Here is a 14,170-nt window from a genome sequence, read left to right on the forward strand (position 1 = left end):
TCCCGAAAAATCCCGAGATCCCAAAAATCTATCGAAATTGGGATTTTGAGAAAGCATGATATTGACATCTTGATTTCGGCTTTGAAATCAAAAATCTTGGCAATTTTTTGTCATTAATTTGTTTTGTTAACTATTTAGAACACATTTTTGTGTACTGGAAATGATTTTTTTCATCCTCAAAATTTCTAATAAAATTATTAGTATTACATTTGCACTTGAATTCGACTAAAAACTTGATATATTTTTTATCATCCAATCCCGGGATTAATCCCGGGATCCCGGGATTGAGATTTCAAATCCCGTAATCCCGGGATTGAGATTTTGTCCCGGGATTGAAACCCCTAGTTCTCAATACCGGTATCGATTTGTATGAAATAACAGTATTACGGAAATTTGGATACCGGTGTTGAAAACCCCAAATCGGAATATTAGGAACTTTGAGAAATTTCATTTAAAATGAGAAATTCACACCTAAAATCGCAGTTTTTAAATTATGATTTTAAGGATTTTTTAAGAAAATTGCGAAAAGTTTGGTATCTTATGGGTCGTTCACTTATTACGTATAGTTCGGAAATGAAGCAAATGTGATTTAAACGGTAGAAATTCGGGAAAATGTATTCTTAAGCTAATGTGACTCTCGCTTGGTTCCAATTTCAGTGAATTATAACTTCATGTTATAGTCACGCAGACCTAAGTCCGCATTTTCCACTTTTCAATGCCATGTATCTTTCGAAAATGTTTCTAGTTTACTAATTTAACTCTCAAAATCACCAAAATCTTAAATTTTCTGCCAAACTCCAAAAAAACCATTCCAAGAAAAATCAAAATCTAAGAATTCATCGACCAAATTGTTTGAAAAACTTCTTAAAGCAATTCACAAGAATTCCCCTTACTTATATTGATCAAAATCAATCTGAAGTCTGAAAATTCATTGAGTTTCCTCATTTTCCGGAGAAAAAAAATCTCCTTTTTGTCACCCATTTCACGTTTTTTTACGTCATTGCATCTCAATTTTTTTTTCTCTTCCTTTTGAACCTTCATTTCCAAGAATAGAAACAGAAGAAGGGTTTGTCACCCATTGAAGTACTTTCGTAATTATTCTGCACCGTAAAAAACGATGTCAATGACGTAGTTTTGCTGATGAAAAAGGTCATACAATGACAGCTTTTGTGCTTGACAGTCAGTCATGAAAAAAGTAAATAAAAATCGGTCATTTTTCTCAGAAATTATTCAATCCGATTGTTTTCATTAATTTATAATGATATGATTCAGGTGACCTTGAAAATGGATTTAATTGAGCATGTACTTCTTCTTGTGAAATCATTTACTTTAAGTATATTTTGATTTGTCTAAATTCTTGGAATGGATTGGCATTTAATGAGGAATTTTAAGAGATTTTTTGAGATATTTTTGTTGAATTAAGTTTATTTTTAGTTTTTTAAGGATTTTGTTTAATTATTTTATTCAGAAGTTTAGTAAATTTAACTAAAATGTTGACTTTATAAGTCTTTTAATTGAATTGAGGCATTTACATTCATGAGAATTGATGCAATTATTTTTAAATTCAAACTTTTCACGTTTTCTTGAAATAAATTTAACATTTATGAATGAAATTTAACATTTATTGTTAAAGGGTTTGTTTTGGTAGACAATTTACAAATTTAATGATTTTTTCAAATTCAAAAATTACAATTTTCACGATTTTTCATGTAAAAAAGTGTAAAAGTCGTAATTCTGAAAGTTTATTTTAACAGAAATAAAATTTGAAAAAATCACAAGTTTTTACAATTTTTACGATAGTGCCTCGAGCTGCACTATTTGGGGATCCTAATTTTTCGTTATAAAAATAGATCGAAATCAGTCTTCATCGCTAGAAATTCGTGTTTTACCGTTAATACGTCGAAGCACCGATACGAACACGGTGTGCAATTCGGGATGTCTTATCCTTAAATGGATAATATTTACTCCAACAACACATGTATAGAATGCTCTGACATGAAGCCTTTAAAGCAACGCTAAAGATCTTTTATTAACATCAAATGAAATCCTTCTTCATTTGTGTCGCTCGGATTGTGAACTACCATGAACAAAATCTTCAAATTACTAACAAATCTCAAAATTTCTTTAATTAAAATTCATTTCTCTCAATAACAATCAACAAATAAAGCATTAAATTCACTAACACACTCATACTAAAACACAAATACACACTAACATTTTTACATAGACACAAAAAAATCTTTTTTCTTCTCATAAAAATTGCAAAAAAAAATGTAGAAAATTTCTACAAATTAATAAACAAAACTTGATGTGAAAAAATCTAAACTTAAAGCAAATTAAAAAAAAAAAACATGGGAAAAAGTACTTAAATTAAATTTTTAGCGTAAAATATTTAAGGAAATAAAAAAGAAAAATCTTAAAAATTTCCCATTTAAAAAAACAGAAAAAATTAAAGTGTCATCGTGAGGAAGAAAATTTAGTTATATTATGTAGAAAATGTACATAAAGTTTTTTCCCTATACAAAAAACAAGAATTAAATCTTAATTCTAAAAAAAGCTCCAAAAATAAGAAAGAAAATGAAAATAAAAAATTTAAATTGAAGAGAATTTCTACGGAAAAAAGTGAAAGTAAGAATAAATGATGAACTTTTTGATTGTGTAGTAAAATATTAAATTAACTCTTTTTTGTATTCTTTCTGTAATCTTTACTATCACCTTCAGTTTTTTTGGGGATGTGATTTGATGATTTTATCGATGAAATAGATTATAAAAAGCTTGAAATTGAAGATTAAATTGAATTTTTGAAGAAATTTTCAATAATTTTGTTGAAATTTGATTAAAATTATTATTGTTTTGATCATATTCACTCCAAATTTTAATTTTAAAATCAAATTAAATTTAGAAAATTTCAATATTTTTAACAAAATATCTTTAAATCTAAAGAAAAATCCTTAAATTTCAAATAGGGTAAAGAATATAATTTTTGTGGTAATATAATTTTTGTGGTATTGACATTTTTTTGGAAATTCTATTTTACACTGCATTTCACTTCCAGAAAGATAAATAAATTATGAAAGAATGCTATTAAAATGATATATGTTTAGTTTTATGGAGCTTTTACCTTACTATAACTAAGTTTTATCGATCCAAAAATTTACCCTAAAAATTCAAGTTTTTACTACAATTTTCAATTAAATATTTTCTTAAGGAATTATCACTGATTCATTTAGGAAGTGGACTAATATGATAAAACAAATCATATATTTTCACAATAATTAGTATTAAACAGTTAAAGTTAATTAGTTTAACTAAAAAAACACATTTAAAATATGTAAACATTGAATATAATTTTTGTGGTAAAAAAATATAATTTTTGTGGTATTTTTTCTAAGAAATTTTTTGGTTGATTTTTCCCTAAGGTTGATGCTCCCCTATCTCATTTAAAATTTAAAAATTCGTTAAATTTTTTTCAACTTTTTTAATTAATTTATCATTTTCCACATGCTTTGCAGACTTAAATTGAACTTAAATTAGTTGAATATAAGCCTGATAATAAATTTAGCCAATCTTCTTGAAGAATTAAGCTAGAAATTCTCAATTTATTATTACCACAAAAATTATATTTTTTTACCACAAAAATTATATTTCATACCACAAAAATTATATTCACTAATAAAATCAGTTTTTCACGAAAACTGTTATTTTAGGATAAATTTTGATTAGCTTATAGTAAATTTCCTTGTTTCCTGAATATTTTGCCGAAGAAATTGTCCTAAAAGAATTAACACGTGAAAAGTTATGAACTTTTAAAATCTTGAAGATTGAAATTACCACAAAAATTATATTCTTTACCCTAATTGTTAGATTTTAAAATTATTTAAAATTTTCGTTTGAATTTTGATTTGATTTAAATCAGATTTTGAAATCCTAAAAATCTTCAAATCTCATCTCCAAAAATATTTTAATTATAATTTGCCACCACTTGAGTGAAAAACGAGTGATTGTACAAAAAAAGGAAACAAAACAAAAAAATTTAAAAAAAGAAAAATAAGGAAAATTAAAAATTCTTCAATTTTTCACTCAGGTCCTAAACTTTCACAACGCTTCTCAAGAAAACTAAACGTAAAAAGAATAAAAAAAAATAAAGAAAAAAAAAAATCTATAAAAAAATTTAAATAAATAAATGTGTCTGGTAGTTGCAATGAAAAACTTTTCAATCGTAAAAGTATTAATCATTTTATGAATCTTAATAAAAAACTAAAGAAAATTAAAAAATCGAGAAATGAAGATCAAAAAAGAGAATAATTATTTTAATTTCCTTAATCGGTGATAAATCTTCCTTTTTTCGATGACAACAGAAGCAACAAAATCCGTAAATAAAAAAAATAAAAAATCTTAAATAAAATGAAATGGAGAATTCCTAGATGATTAAGACATATACACACACAATGTTACATAAAAAAAAGGAAAATTATGATGGTGAAAAAAATGAGAAAAAAATGTATTATATTTGATCTATGAGAAAAATAAATTAAAATAATATATGAAAAATATACACAAAAAAAGTTTTTGCTTCCTTATCAATTTTATTAGTCATTTATTTCAGATTTCAATTTGGGTTCGAAATTGTTAATTTATTTAAATTATTTTGCATTGATAACTTGATGGAAATTTGTTTTAATTTACAGGAAAATTCAAATTTTAGAATCGACTTTTAAAACATTTGTATGGTTCTGGGACAAGAAATTGATTTCATTCAAATTTCTGTTGTAGGGTTCAGTATTAAACATGTATACAGATTTGTATTTTACAAACAGCTTTGTAAGCTTTTGAGAATCTAAATTGTTGTATGGTTTCGACACATGTGGCATTTTCAAAAATTTTTGTTGTATTGCTTTCAAAAAATCAATATATTGCTGTTGTATTGTTCTTGTATATAATTATTAAAATTCTTAATAACACATTTTCCTGAAAATCAAGTTCATAATCTGAAAAGTCTTAATTACAGACTTAATTACTGTAAACAGCACAAAATAAAAACACATCCCTTACTTATGTCGAAAAAAAAGTAAATTTTCAGAAGGAAAGATATTTATTATTTTACTTTTAAGATATAATTAAAATTAATCGTTAAATGCAAATGGTTGATGAATATTGGATTACTTGCTACCGCCACCAGCCTGCTGAATTAACGTGATATTATCACCTTTCAACATTATCCTGCCAAGATTCTTTCTCTTGTTTGGGATCTTTACATTATATTCTTCAGCATCATCCAGCACAAGATTCATATATTCATCAAATCCAATAATTGCTCCTTCTATTCTTAAATTAATATTTTCAAAGATCCAGACGCAAACTCTTGAACGATTTTGTAAATATCTGAAAATCAAGTTGATGGGTTGTACCATAACTTTCTGTACTTTTGTGTTGCCTTTGAACGACATGTTGAGTGCTAAAATAACAAATTAGAGCTGTTAATATTGTATAATTCATTAAATTTGTGTTGTGATTATTTGCTGAATTTCTAAAATTTGAAAATTTTGCTGAAATCCGGGAATTTCTCTAAATTGCAACTAATCTGTTGATGAATCACGATGAAAAGATTGTAATACTTACATTTGTCTTACTTCCAGGTAATTAATTAAAGTAGAAATTAATGAAAATTTATTTTTTTGCAATGCCGCTTCAAAACGATTTGATTTCGACTATCCGACAATTATTTTTGTTTTTGATTATCCGACAAACATTTTTGAAATTTCTGACACCGTTATTTTCAATAACGTTATTACTTATAGGATGGAGTCACGATGAACAAACATACACAGCTTCAAGCTTATGCCAATAGCAAGATTTCTTTCTCTTCAGATTATTTCTTGTACAAGCATGGACTTAAAAATAATCATAATTGTGTAACAAATTAACGGCTTCTAATTTTTTAAACTTGCTCTTGCATAGTGTAGAACTCTAAGGTAAACAAAAACACACGTGCAAGCAATGGGAGCAAAAAATAAAAATAAAGTTAATAAAATTAAAAATAAAAATGGAAATAAAACTTGGAAGCCAGTCCAAATTTCTGGATGTATAGAAGGCGATAATCTTGAAGGATTTGCTGGATTAGAAGTGCTAGAAAATTACGATTCATCATTTTTATCCGGTGATTTAAAAAGAAGGAATAAATTATACTTAAATAATGAACTGGATGGTGATATTTTCGAATCAAAGAAACGAAGGTACGACGATGATGACGAGGCAGACAATGATGTCAAGGAAACACCTAGTAGTGCCATTGAAGAACCTGTAAAGGAACCAAAAAAGAAGAAATCAAAGGCAAATAAAAATAAAGAAGATTTAAATACTGTTCCTGGTCAATTTGTGCTGCTTAAACCACCACAAGTAGCTGACATCTTTGAAGATCCAGAAAATGCAGAAATTCGAACAACTTGGAATAATATTGGCATCACATCAGATGAAATTATCAAAGCTTTAATTGAATTAAAGTTTAAAACTCCAACAGAGATCCAAAAGCTCACAATTCCTGTATCTTGTTATGGAAAGGTTGATATTCTTGGAGCTGCAGAAACTGGAAGTGGTAAAACTTTGGCTTTTGGACTTCCAATCATTCAATGCATCCAGAAACGACTTAAAGATAATGAAGATGAAGCTACAAACTTTGCTGCGCTGATATTGACACCAACTAGAGAGGTAAGCATCCTTAGTAGATCATAAAATATGTCATTAAAGTCATTCTCATTTCCAGTTAGCTCAACAAATCTACAATCATCTTAATGCCGTTGCTAAATACACAAATGTGAAGATTGCCTGCATTATTGGTGGATTAGCAACTGTTAAGCAAGAAAGAGTCCTCAATTCAAATCCAAACATTATAATAGCAACACCAGGAAGAATCTGGGAATTATTTAATGACGGAAATGAGCATTTACAGAAGCTTGCAAACATTAAGCATTTAGTTATCGACGAAACTGATCGAATGATTGAGAAAGGACATTTTGCTGAAATGGAAAATATATTGGAACTGCTTAATGGCACGGAAGCCAATCCAAATCGTCAGAGTTTTGTGTTTTCAGCCACATTAACGATGCTTCATGATCTTCCGGATTATGTGACGAAAAGGAAGAAGAAAATGGTAAAATTAACGGAAATGACTAAAGAACAGAGAACTGACATGTTTGCTATGATGTTTGGTATGAAAAATCCAAAAGTATTTGATATCACAGACAATTCTGGTGTAGCTGGCAAAGTCATTGAATCAAGGATTTTGTGTACGTTGGATGAAAAGGATTTCCACTTGTATTACATATTATTGAATTTTCCGGGACGAACGATCGTGTTCTGTAATTCAATTGACTGCGTTAAGAGAACTGTTTCTGTATTGAGTCATTTGAATATTTCACCGATTTCCATTCATGGACATATGGAACAGAAACAACGACTTAAAAGTTTAGAAAAGTAAGTAACAATTAACGAATTTTTGACATTTGAAGTTTAACGGTTTTCAAAATTTTGAATCCAATCGGTTTTCCAAATTTTAAATCAATCGGTTCCTGAAGTTCAAATTTTATCGGTTTCAAAAAATTCAAATTTTAACGGTTTTCCTAAAATTAAAATTCTATTTCCTTAATTTACTCACTTTTTCACTACTTTTAATGCCTTATATCTCGTTCCAACTATCGTTTTATGTCATCTAGTACCTTTAATACAACTTTAATTAAGGAAATATTTCCATTTTTGCCCGTTACTTATACTTTTTTTTTTGAAGTTGTTTTTGACATCATTGTATAGACTATTAAAACACTTTTAAATCTTTGGTAGTCTAATCGATGGTTCCTTATCTAATACATCTTATGTTGTGCTTATTAGGGCTCAAAACCAAGCTATTAAGCTAAAATTATTAAAAATTCTCATTGTTGAAAAAAATATAAGTAACGAAATTCTAATCCGCGGGCAAAACAAATTTTAAAATCAAAATTCGCTTAATTAACAGCAATTGCTGATTAGAATGCTGTTTATGATGTTGAATAAATAGATGATCTGGTATTCTTGAAGTGTCAACTGAATTAAATGTCATTTTGAAAATGATTAAATTTTAAAGAACACGGATTATTCAAGTAAAAATTTCAAAATTCAACCAATCGAGAAGCACCGAAAGTTCAAATTTTATCGGTTTTCAAAAATTCAAATTTTAACGGTTTTCATAAAATTAAAATTCTAGGTTCCAAAAGCAAGAACACAGTGTATTGGTAGCAACAAATTGTGCAGCAAGAGGTCTCGATATTCCAAATATTCAGCATGTTATTCATTATCAAGTTCCAATAACAGGAGAAGATTATGTTCATCGATCAGGTATGGATTTTTTGAGTTTATTGACGAAGAGTGGTCAAAGATAACATTTTGTATTGATTTACAGGAAGAACTGCTCGTGCCAATAAGGAAGGTCTTTCGATTCTGATCATGGAACCAGCGGAGGTCAAGAATTTCTTAAAATTGCAAAAAACTTTAGGACGAAGTAAGTTGAATCCAGAAACTTAATTAAGCTAATTTAATATAAACATAAATTTATTTCACAGACGAGGATCTGCCAATGTTCCCAATCGACCCTAAAATCATGAAGAATGTTAAGGATCGAGTCCGATTAGCAAGAGAAATTGAGTCAATAGATTTGCAAGTTCGCAGAATGAACGACAATAAGAACTGGAAGAAGAAAGCTGCAGACGATATTGGAATATTAGATAGCGATGATTCGTAAGTATTATTGGATGTCAAGATGGAAATTTTGACAAATTGGATTAAAATGAAATTGGATTTATTTTAAATCCATGGATTAATTTTAAATCCTAGATTAAAATTTAACTTTCCATCCACAGAGACAACGAATCAAGCACAAATCGAAAGCTTAAGCAAATTAATCTAGCACTAAAGCACAAAAAGTTTGAACTTGGAAAGCTTTTGTCAATGAGTATAGTTCCAACAAATATTCACAGCCTCAAGTTCCCGATAGCTCAAATTAATGAGAAAATTGAAACAAATCCTTTAGAAATTATTAAGGCAAAGACAGCACAGCAGAAGAATAGCAAGCAGTTTAAGAAGCTCAAGTTGTTTAAGAAACGGAAGTGAATTTGATGTTAAATACAAATAAATTGTTTGTAAATAAAATTAAATTGAAATAAAGCTGAGAATTTTGAGAATTTTACAAAATTTTCTCAGAGATTAAAAAATAATTTTATTTTTAATTTCTTGTTAACCAGTCAATTGTAGTCAAATTTTAAATCACATCCTTATTTTATTACAGTTATTTCATTGTGTTTGCTTTTAACGTATTTTAGAAATTCAAATATTTTAACGGATATTAAAAATTCAAATTTTTAACGGTTTTTTAAATTTTGATCTCCAATCTTTTAAATCCCCGAAAACCGATTGGAAATTAGTAATTTCCCTTCATGCTTGAAGGTGTTTTTTAGCAGTCAAAAATAATCTAGAGCATCTGTCCATTCTGTGTTATTCCGGCCTAAGATCAACACCGTTTTTTGTAACCGCAAATTCTTGAATTGAAATTATTTTTCATTGTTCTGGTAAGCATTGAGTCTCCATTTTCTATTCTATTCTAAATTCTTAACATAATTATTTTTTATTACAGCCCAAAAAGTCCTTCAGTTTTCAACTTCTATTTAAAGTAATAAATTTTATTAAAAATCCAACGATGAACTGCAAAAAAAGCATCTACGATCCAGCCACTAAAATCTGGAGTGGACCAAGATGTCCTCCAATGTACAATCCGGATGCAAATCTTGGCTATTTGTTCATGCAAAGACTCATTCAACAACCGAAAAGCATTTTCCAAATTTGTGATGATACTGGAGTGAAATTAACATGTGCTGACGTTTATGAACGATCTTTGAAATTTGCCAGTTATTTCACTAGGCATAACCTTAAACAAGGGGATGTTGTTGGACTGATTGCATCAAATAGTGAAAATGTAGCACCGATAATGTTTGGATGTTTTGTAATTGGTGTTGCTGTAAATCCAATTTCTGTTGAAATGAAGGAAAATGAAATTGAGCACATGTGGGGTAAAACTAAGCCGAAAATAATCTTTACTGATGGAAAAATAGCTGCAAAAGTTAAGGAAGGTGTAGACAAGATAAAATTGGATGCTAAAATATTTACATTGATCAGCAAAATTGATGGATTTCAGTTTGTTGATCAGATTCTGGATGAATATACTGATTGGCAAAACTATATGTAAGTAACACATTAAAATATTTTCATATAACCTAGAATTAATTAATAAAATTATTGTTAACAGATTCCCAGACCTTCCTAATATCTCATCAACCATCGCTATTATTAACTGTTCATCTGGCACTACAAAAATTCCTAAAGGAGTTTGTTTATCACATAAAAAATTGATTGAACTTTCAATCTTACCTTTTGATTCGAACCTGAAAGACACTGATGTCAATCTTATCACGTTTTTACCATATTGGATCCTTCACATTTTATATTCAACATACTGTGTTATGTATAATATCCCTAATGTCATAACATCTCAACCTGTTACGCCAGAAAATTGGATGGATATTATAGATCGTCAAAAAGTTACAGTTGTTTTCATTCCGTCGCCATATGCCGCAAGGGTTTTAAATAGTGAAAAAGTGAGACCATTGAAAAGCCTTCGAATTTTAACAGTAGGCGGAGGTGTTATTAGTGAAAGAACCATGCACGAATTACAAGCAATTGTTCCAAATGGAATAGTCATAAATGCCTATGGATTGACTGAAACTGGACGTATATCAGCAACAACTGATATGCAAGGGTCTTTATCAGCGGTTCCTGATGAATATACTGGATTGAGCTCAGGTTATTTGCATTATAATGTAAGAGTAAAAATTTGTGACGAAAACGGAACTGCCTTGGAGCCAAACAAAGTCGGAGAGATTTATGCTATAACTGGAACTCCATTTTCTGGATACTTTGGTGAACCAGAAGTATACAATGATTGTTTTGATAGTGAAGGATTTGTGAAAACTGGTGATGCTGGATATTTTGATGATTCTGGAAAACTTTACGTCCTCGATCGTGTTGAACATATGATTAAATCTATTGGATCCTATCAAGTGACTCCAAGAGAGATTGAAAATTATATTGATGAGATCCCCGGAGTCAAGTATAGTAGTGTTGTTGGAATTTATGATCCAGACTATAAGTATGAAAAAATTCATGCATTTGTAATCAAGAAGGATAATGCACCAGATGGTTTGAATGAATCATTTATTGTCAATCATGTGAATGCCAAAGTCGGCAAGGAGAAGCAGATTACAGGCGGAGTTTACTTTGTTAATGAGTTCCCAAATGCACCAAATGGAAACCTTTTGAAACGAGAATTAAAGCAGTTGGCCGCGAAGATGGGTAAACTTAATCTTAAAAATATGGGCAGTAATTAATTATAATTTAAATTCGAGAATTTGTGATCATTTTATACTTTGTGAAATAATTGTTAACATTTTAAAATAATTTAGGACATTGCATGTTCTTTTGTTCCTATTGTTGTCAAACTGTGATACATTTTTTAGATTTAAGTATTGTTTTGTTTGATATTAATTTTAATTTCAAACGACCGTAATCGTTTTAATAAACAATACATAGTGCAGTAAGAATATCATGCTTTTCTCTTATCTTCCTGACTCATGATTTTCTTATAAATATATCAACGAATACGCACAAATTAATATTTCAGTTGTTAATGATTATATCATTAACGGTATGTGTAAATTTGAATTTAACGATATTTTTTCAAAAAATATGCTTGCCCCGTCCAAAAATTTATTTTCACACAGAAATTTTTTAAGTTGGCATTTAAATTTGTAATAATGCTGAATTTGTCTTATTTCTACAGGTAGCTGATTATAGATTGTTGGACCAAGACATAGGATATCTTATGCGAGTGCTGTCTTGTGATATCTGATGTATTTCATTTGACTGCATCGTCTCCCATCCTAGATTACTTCAAATTCAGATTCAAGTCAATAGATTCTATTTCATATATAGAAGTAAGTTAATACATATCCAATTCCAAGTAATATTCTAGTTGCTATATTTATGAATAAATCTAATGTTTAGCGTCTTTTTTTTAGATTGAAGCTTAACAAATTACAGCGATCTTTTTTGGAATATTTGCACCCGATTACCATTGAGTGAGAAGCGACTTATCATAAATCCGCAATAAAATAAGATAGGATCCGATACTGGCATCATAGTAATCATCTAGTGTCGAAGATCGAAAACATGGAAATTAAGGCGAATTAGATTAAGGTAAATCCTACGGTTAAATTTTAATCCGCGGATTAATTTTTAACGCTCGGTTTTTTTGAGACGACTCTATTGAGTCACAATGTCGATAACATACAAAGTTTATTCAAAATTCGCATGGATTTTTAAAAAATTTGCGACTGTTATTTTTATGTTTTGGGAAATTGCTAATGTTAGGCACAACAATTAAATACTTTGGCTTTCTTTTGAATATTTAAAGTTTAGGAATGAAATGTAGATTTTATAAATAGAAAGATGTCGTTCTATAGCTGGCTACTGCTTATCAATTCCTGATTCCTCTATCTACAGCGTCCTTCCATAAGTTTTTTGACTCATTTAATCATTTGCCATCAACAAAGTCAGACTTTTTCACGTGCTACCGATTTGCAATGTTGCTGATGTATCTCCGCATTGTTCCTGTAGTTGAAAAGCCTTCAAAATATTCACCTTTATTCAGTTCATAGCTTATAAATTCATTTATTATTCTTAATAACTTTTTAAAATAGTTTAAAAGCTCAATATGCAAAGTTCTGACAGCAACAATTCAATAAAACTTCCGAAAAAAAAAATGAATCCTTTTAAAAAGTTCATTAAATTAATTTCCATTAGCTTGAAAACTGAAAATTCTGCATGCATGCACATAAAATAAACTTTAACTTTTTCGGAAATGCTTTTCAAATAAACTTTTAAAAAATAAAATCAATTTCCTCGCCAATGCGGCGGTCTCACAACAATAAAAGATGTTTCCCAATAAAAATCACAGACATAATTTATGGCTTCCAAAATAAGCCATTGTGAAAGTGGGAGTAAATTTTTAATGAATATCGAGCATTCTACAAACACAAAAGTGCATACTTTTTGTGCACAAACGACGGGAATCTAATTGCCAACTGCATTAGATTTCATAGATTGACACTCCATAAAAGGAGAATTTCAATTTCTATATTATTACGATCGTGGTAAAGTGCACATACAGCATAGCGCATAGATATTTGTATCAACTAACTATTATACTGTCATTTAATTTATTTTTTTTTACTTCTTTCACTGTTTCTATGTTAAATAGTTTTTGTTGTTGTTGCTGCTATTATCATTTTGTGATCAAAGAGAAGAAAATTGAATTTTTTTCTACACTAGCTTCAATTTTATACAAATTTATGATTAGAGTTATTATAAAATCAACAAATGGTTTTGTTGGGTTCAGTGATTGTAGCTTTAAGATTGTAATGGGTGTGAATTGGAGACTGTTTGTCTCGCTGGATTGTTAAAAATTTTGCACTTGGTTTTATAAGGTTTTATGCTGCAGGATATTTAGTTTGAATCTCTTACATTCTCGTTTTAATCCTTCCATTTACTTACAGTTCATTCAATTATTATGTACACATGTTCAAACTCAATATTTGACGATCATTGACGACAGTACGTTTGGATGCCTGACGATGACATGAATTGGAGAAGTGGAAGTCTGACTCGACAAAGCTAACCAAATGTTGTGTTAACATTCTCATGATATTCCCTGATATCGCTATATACACCACTGTCAATCGACCTATATGCCGGGATAAGAACTATAAAGAATACAGTAAAAGCCTAAATAAGGAGCCTTATCTGAAGGATGTCAGCTCTAAGAAGGAAACTGCTTCATTGCCATGTTAACGGAAGTTGCACGTTTGATGAATGTTATTTGCTATTGTGTATCGCTTGGGGTAAGTACCAAGATTCTGAAATTACATCATACAATGCTCTGTATTCTAGAGAGGGTCCATTAATAAAGGATCAGCCCAATATCTTTAGTAGCAACTTCAAGCCTTAGTAGATAGATTAAAATATCTTAATCAAACAA

The 14,170-nt window shown here is 29.2% G+C and overlaps 2 protein-coding genes across 2 annotated transcripts; both read left to right on the forward strand.

Moving 5' to 3' along the window:
- The first annotated feature begins 5,973 nt into the window (after window positions 1-5,973).
- Window positions 5,974-9,239, forward strand: LOC139089622 (ATP-dependent RNA helicase DDX24). The gene is made up of 6 exons (XM_070639202.1): window positions 5,974-6,705; window positions 6,761-7,470; window positions 8,234-8,364; window positions 8,429-8,527; window positions 8,589-8,763; window positions 8,886-9,239. The coding sequence occupies exons 1-6, from the start codon at window positions 5,998-6,000 to the stop codon at window positions 9,133-9,135; spliced, it is 2,073 nt and encodes a 690-aa protein (XP_070495303.1). The 5' UTR covers window positions 5,974-5,997; the 3' UTR covers window positions 9,136-9,239.
- Window positions 9,240-9,468: 229 nt separating this feature from the next.
- On the forward strand, window positions 9,469-11,568 carry LOC139089624 (uncharacterized). The gene is made up of 3 exons (XM_070639206.1): window positions 9,469-9,590; window positions 9,656-10,260; window positions 10,325-11,568. Exons 2-3 carry the CDS (start codon window positions 9,719-9,721, stop codon window positions 11,460-11,462), a joined length of 1,680 nt encoding a protein of 559 aa, XP_070495307.1. The 5' UTR covers window positions 9,469-9,590; window positions 9,656-9,718; the 3' UTR covers window positions 11,463-11,568.
- Window positions 11,569-14,170: the final 2,602 nt, after the last annotated feature.

The sequence above is a fragment of the Chironomus tepperi genome, unplaced genomic scaffold (assembly GCF_022539635.2).
Source record: "Chironomus tepperi strain 1889 unplaced genomic scaffold, CSIRO-AGI_Ctep_v1 contig_184, whole genome shotgun sequence".
Lineage (NCBI taxonomy): Eukaryota > Metazoa > Arthropoda > Insecta > Diptera > Chironomidae > Chironomus > Chironomus tepperi.

Bases quoted from the DNA above. Each gene is read 5' to 3' on its own strand.
- LOC139089622 (XM_070639202.1), top strand. From the start codon at position 5,998: ATGGGAGCAAAAAATAAAAATAAAGTTAATAAAATTAAAAATAAAAAT. The intron at 8,365-8,428 runs GTATGGATTTTT...ATTGATTTACAG, and splicing joins AGATTATGTTCATCGATCAG to GAAGAACTGCTCGTGCCAAT. The intron at 8,528-8,588 runs GTAAGTTGAATC...TTTATTTCACAG, and splicing joins GCAAAAAACTTTAGGACGAA to ACGAGGATCTGCCAATGTTC.
- LOC139089624 (XM_070639206.1), top strand. From the start codon at position 9,719: ATGAACTGCAAAAAAAGCATCTACGATCCAGCCACTAAAATCTGGAGT. The intron at 10,261-10,324 runs GTAAGTAACACA...TATTGTTAACAG, and splicing joins ACTGATTGGCAAAACTATAT to ATTCCCAGACCTTCCTAATA.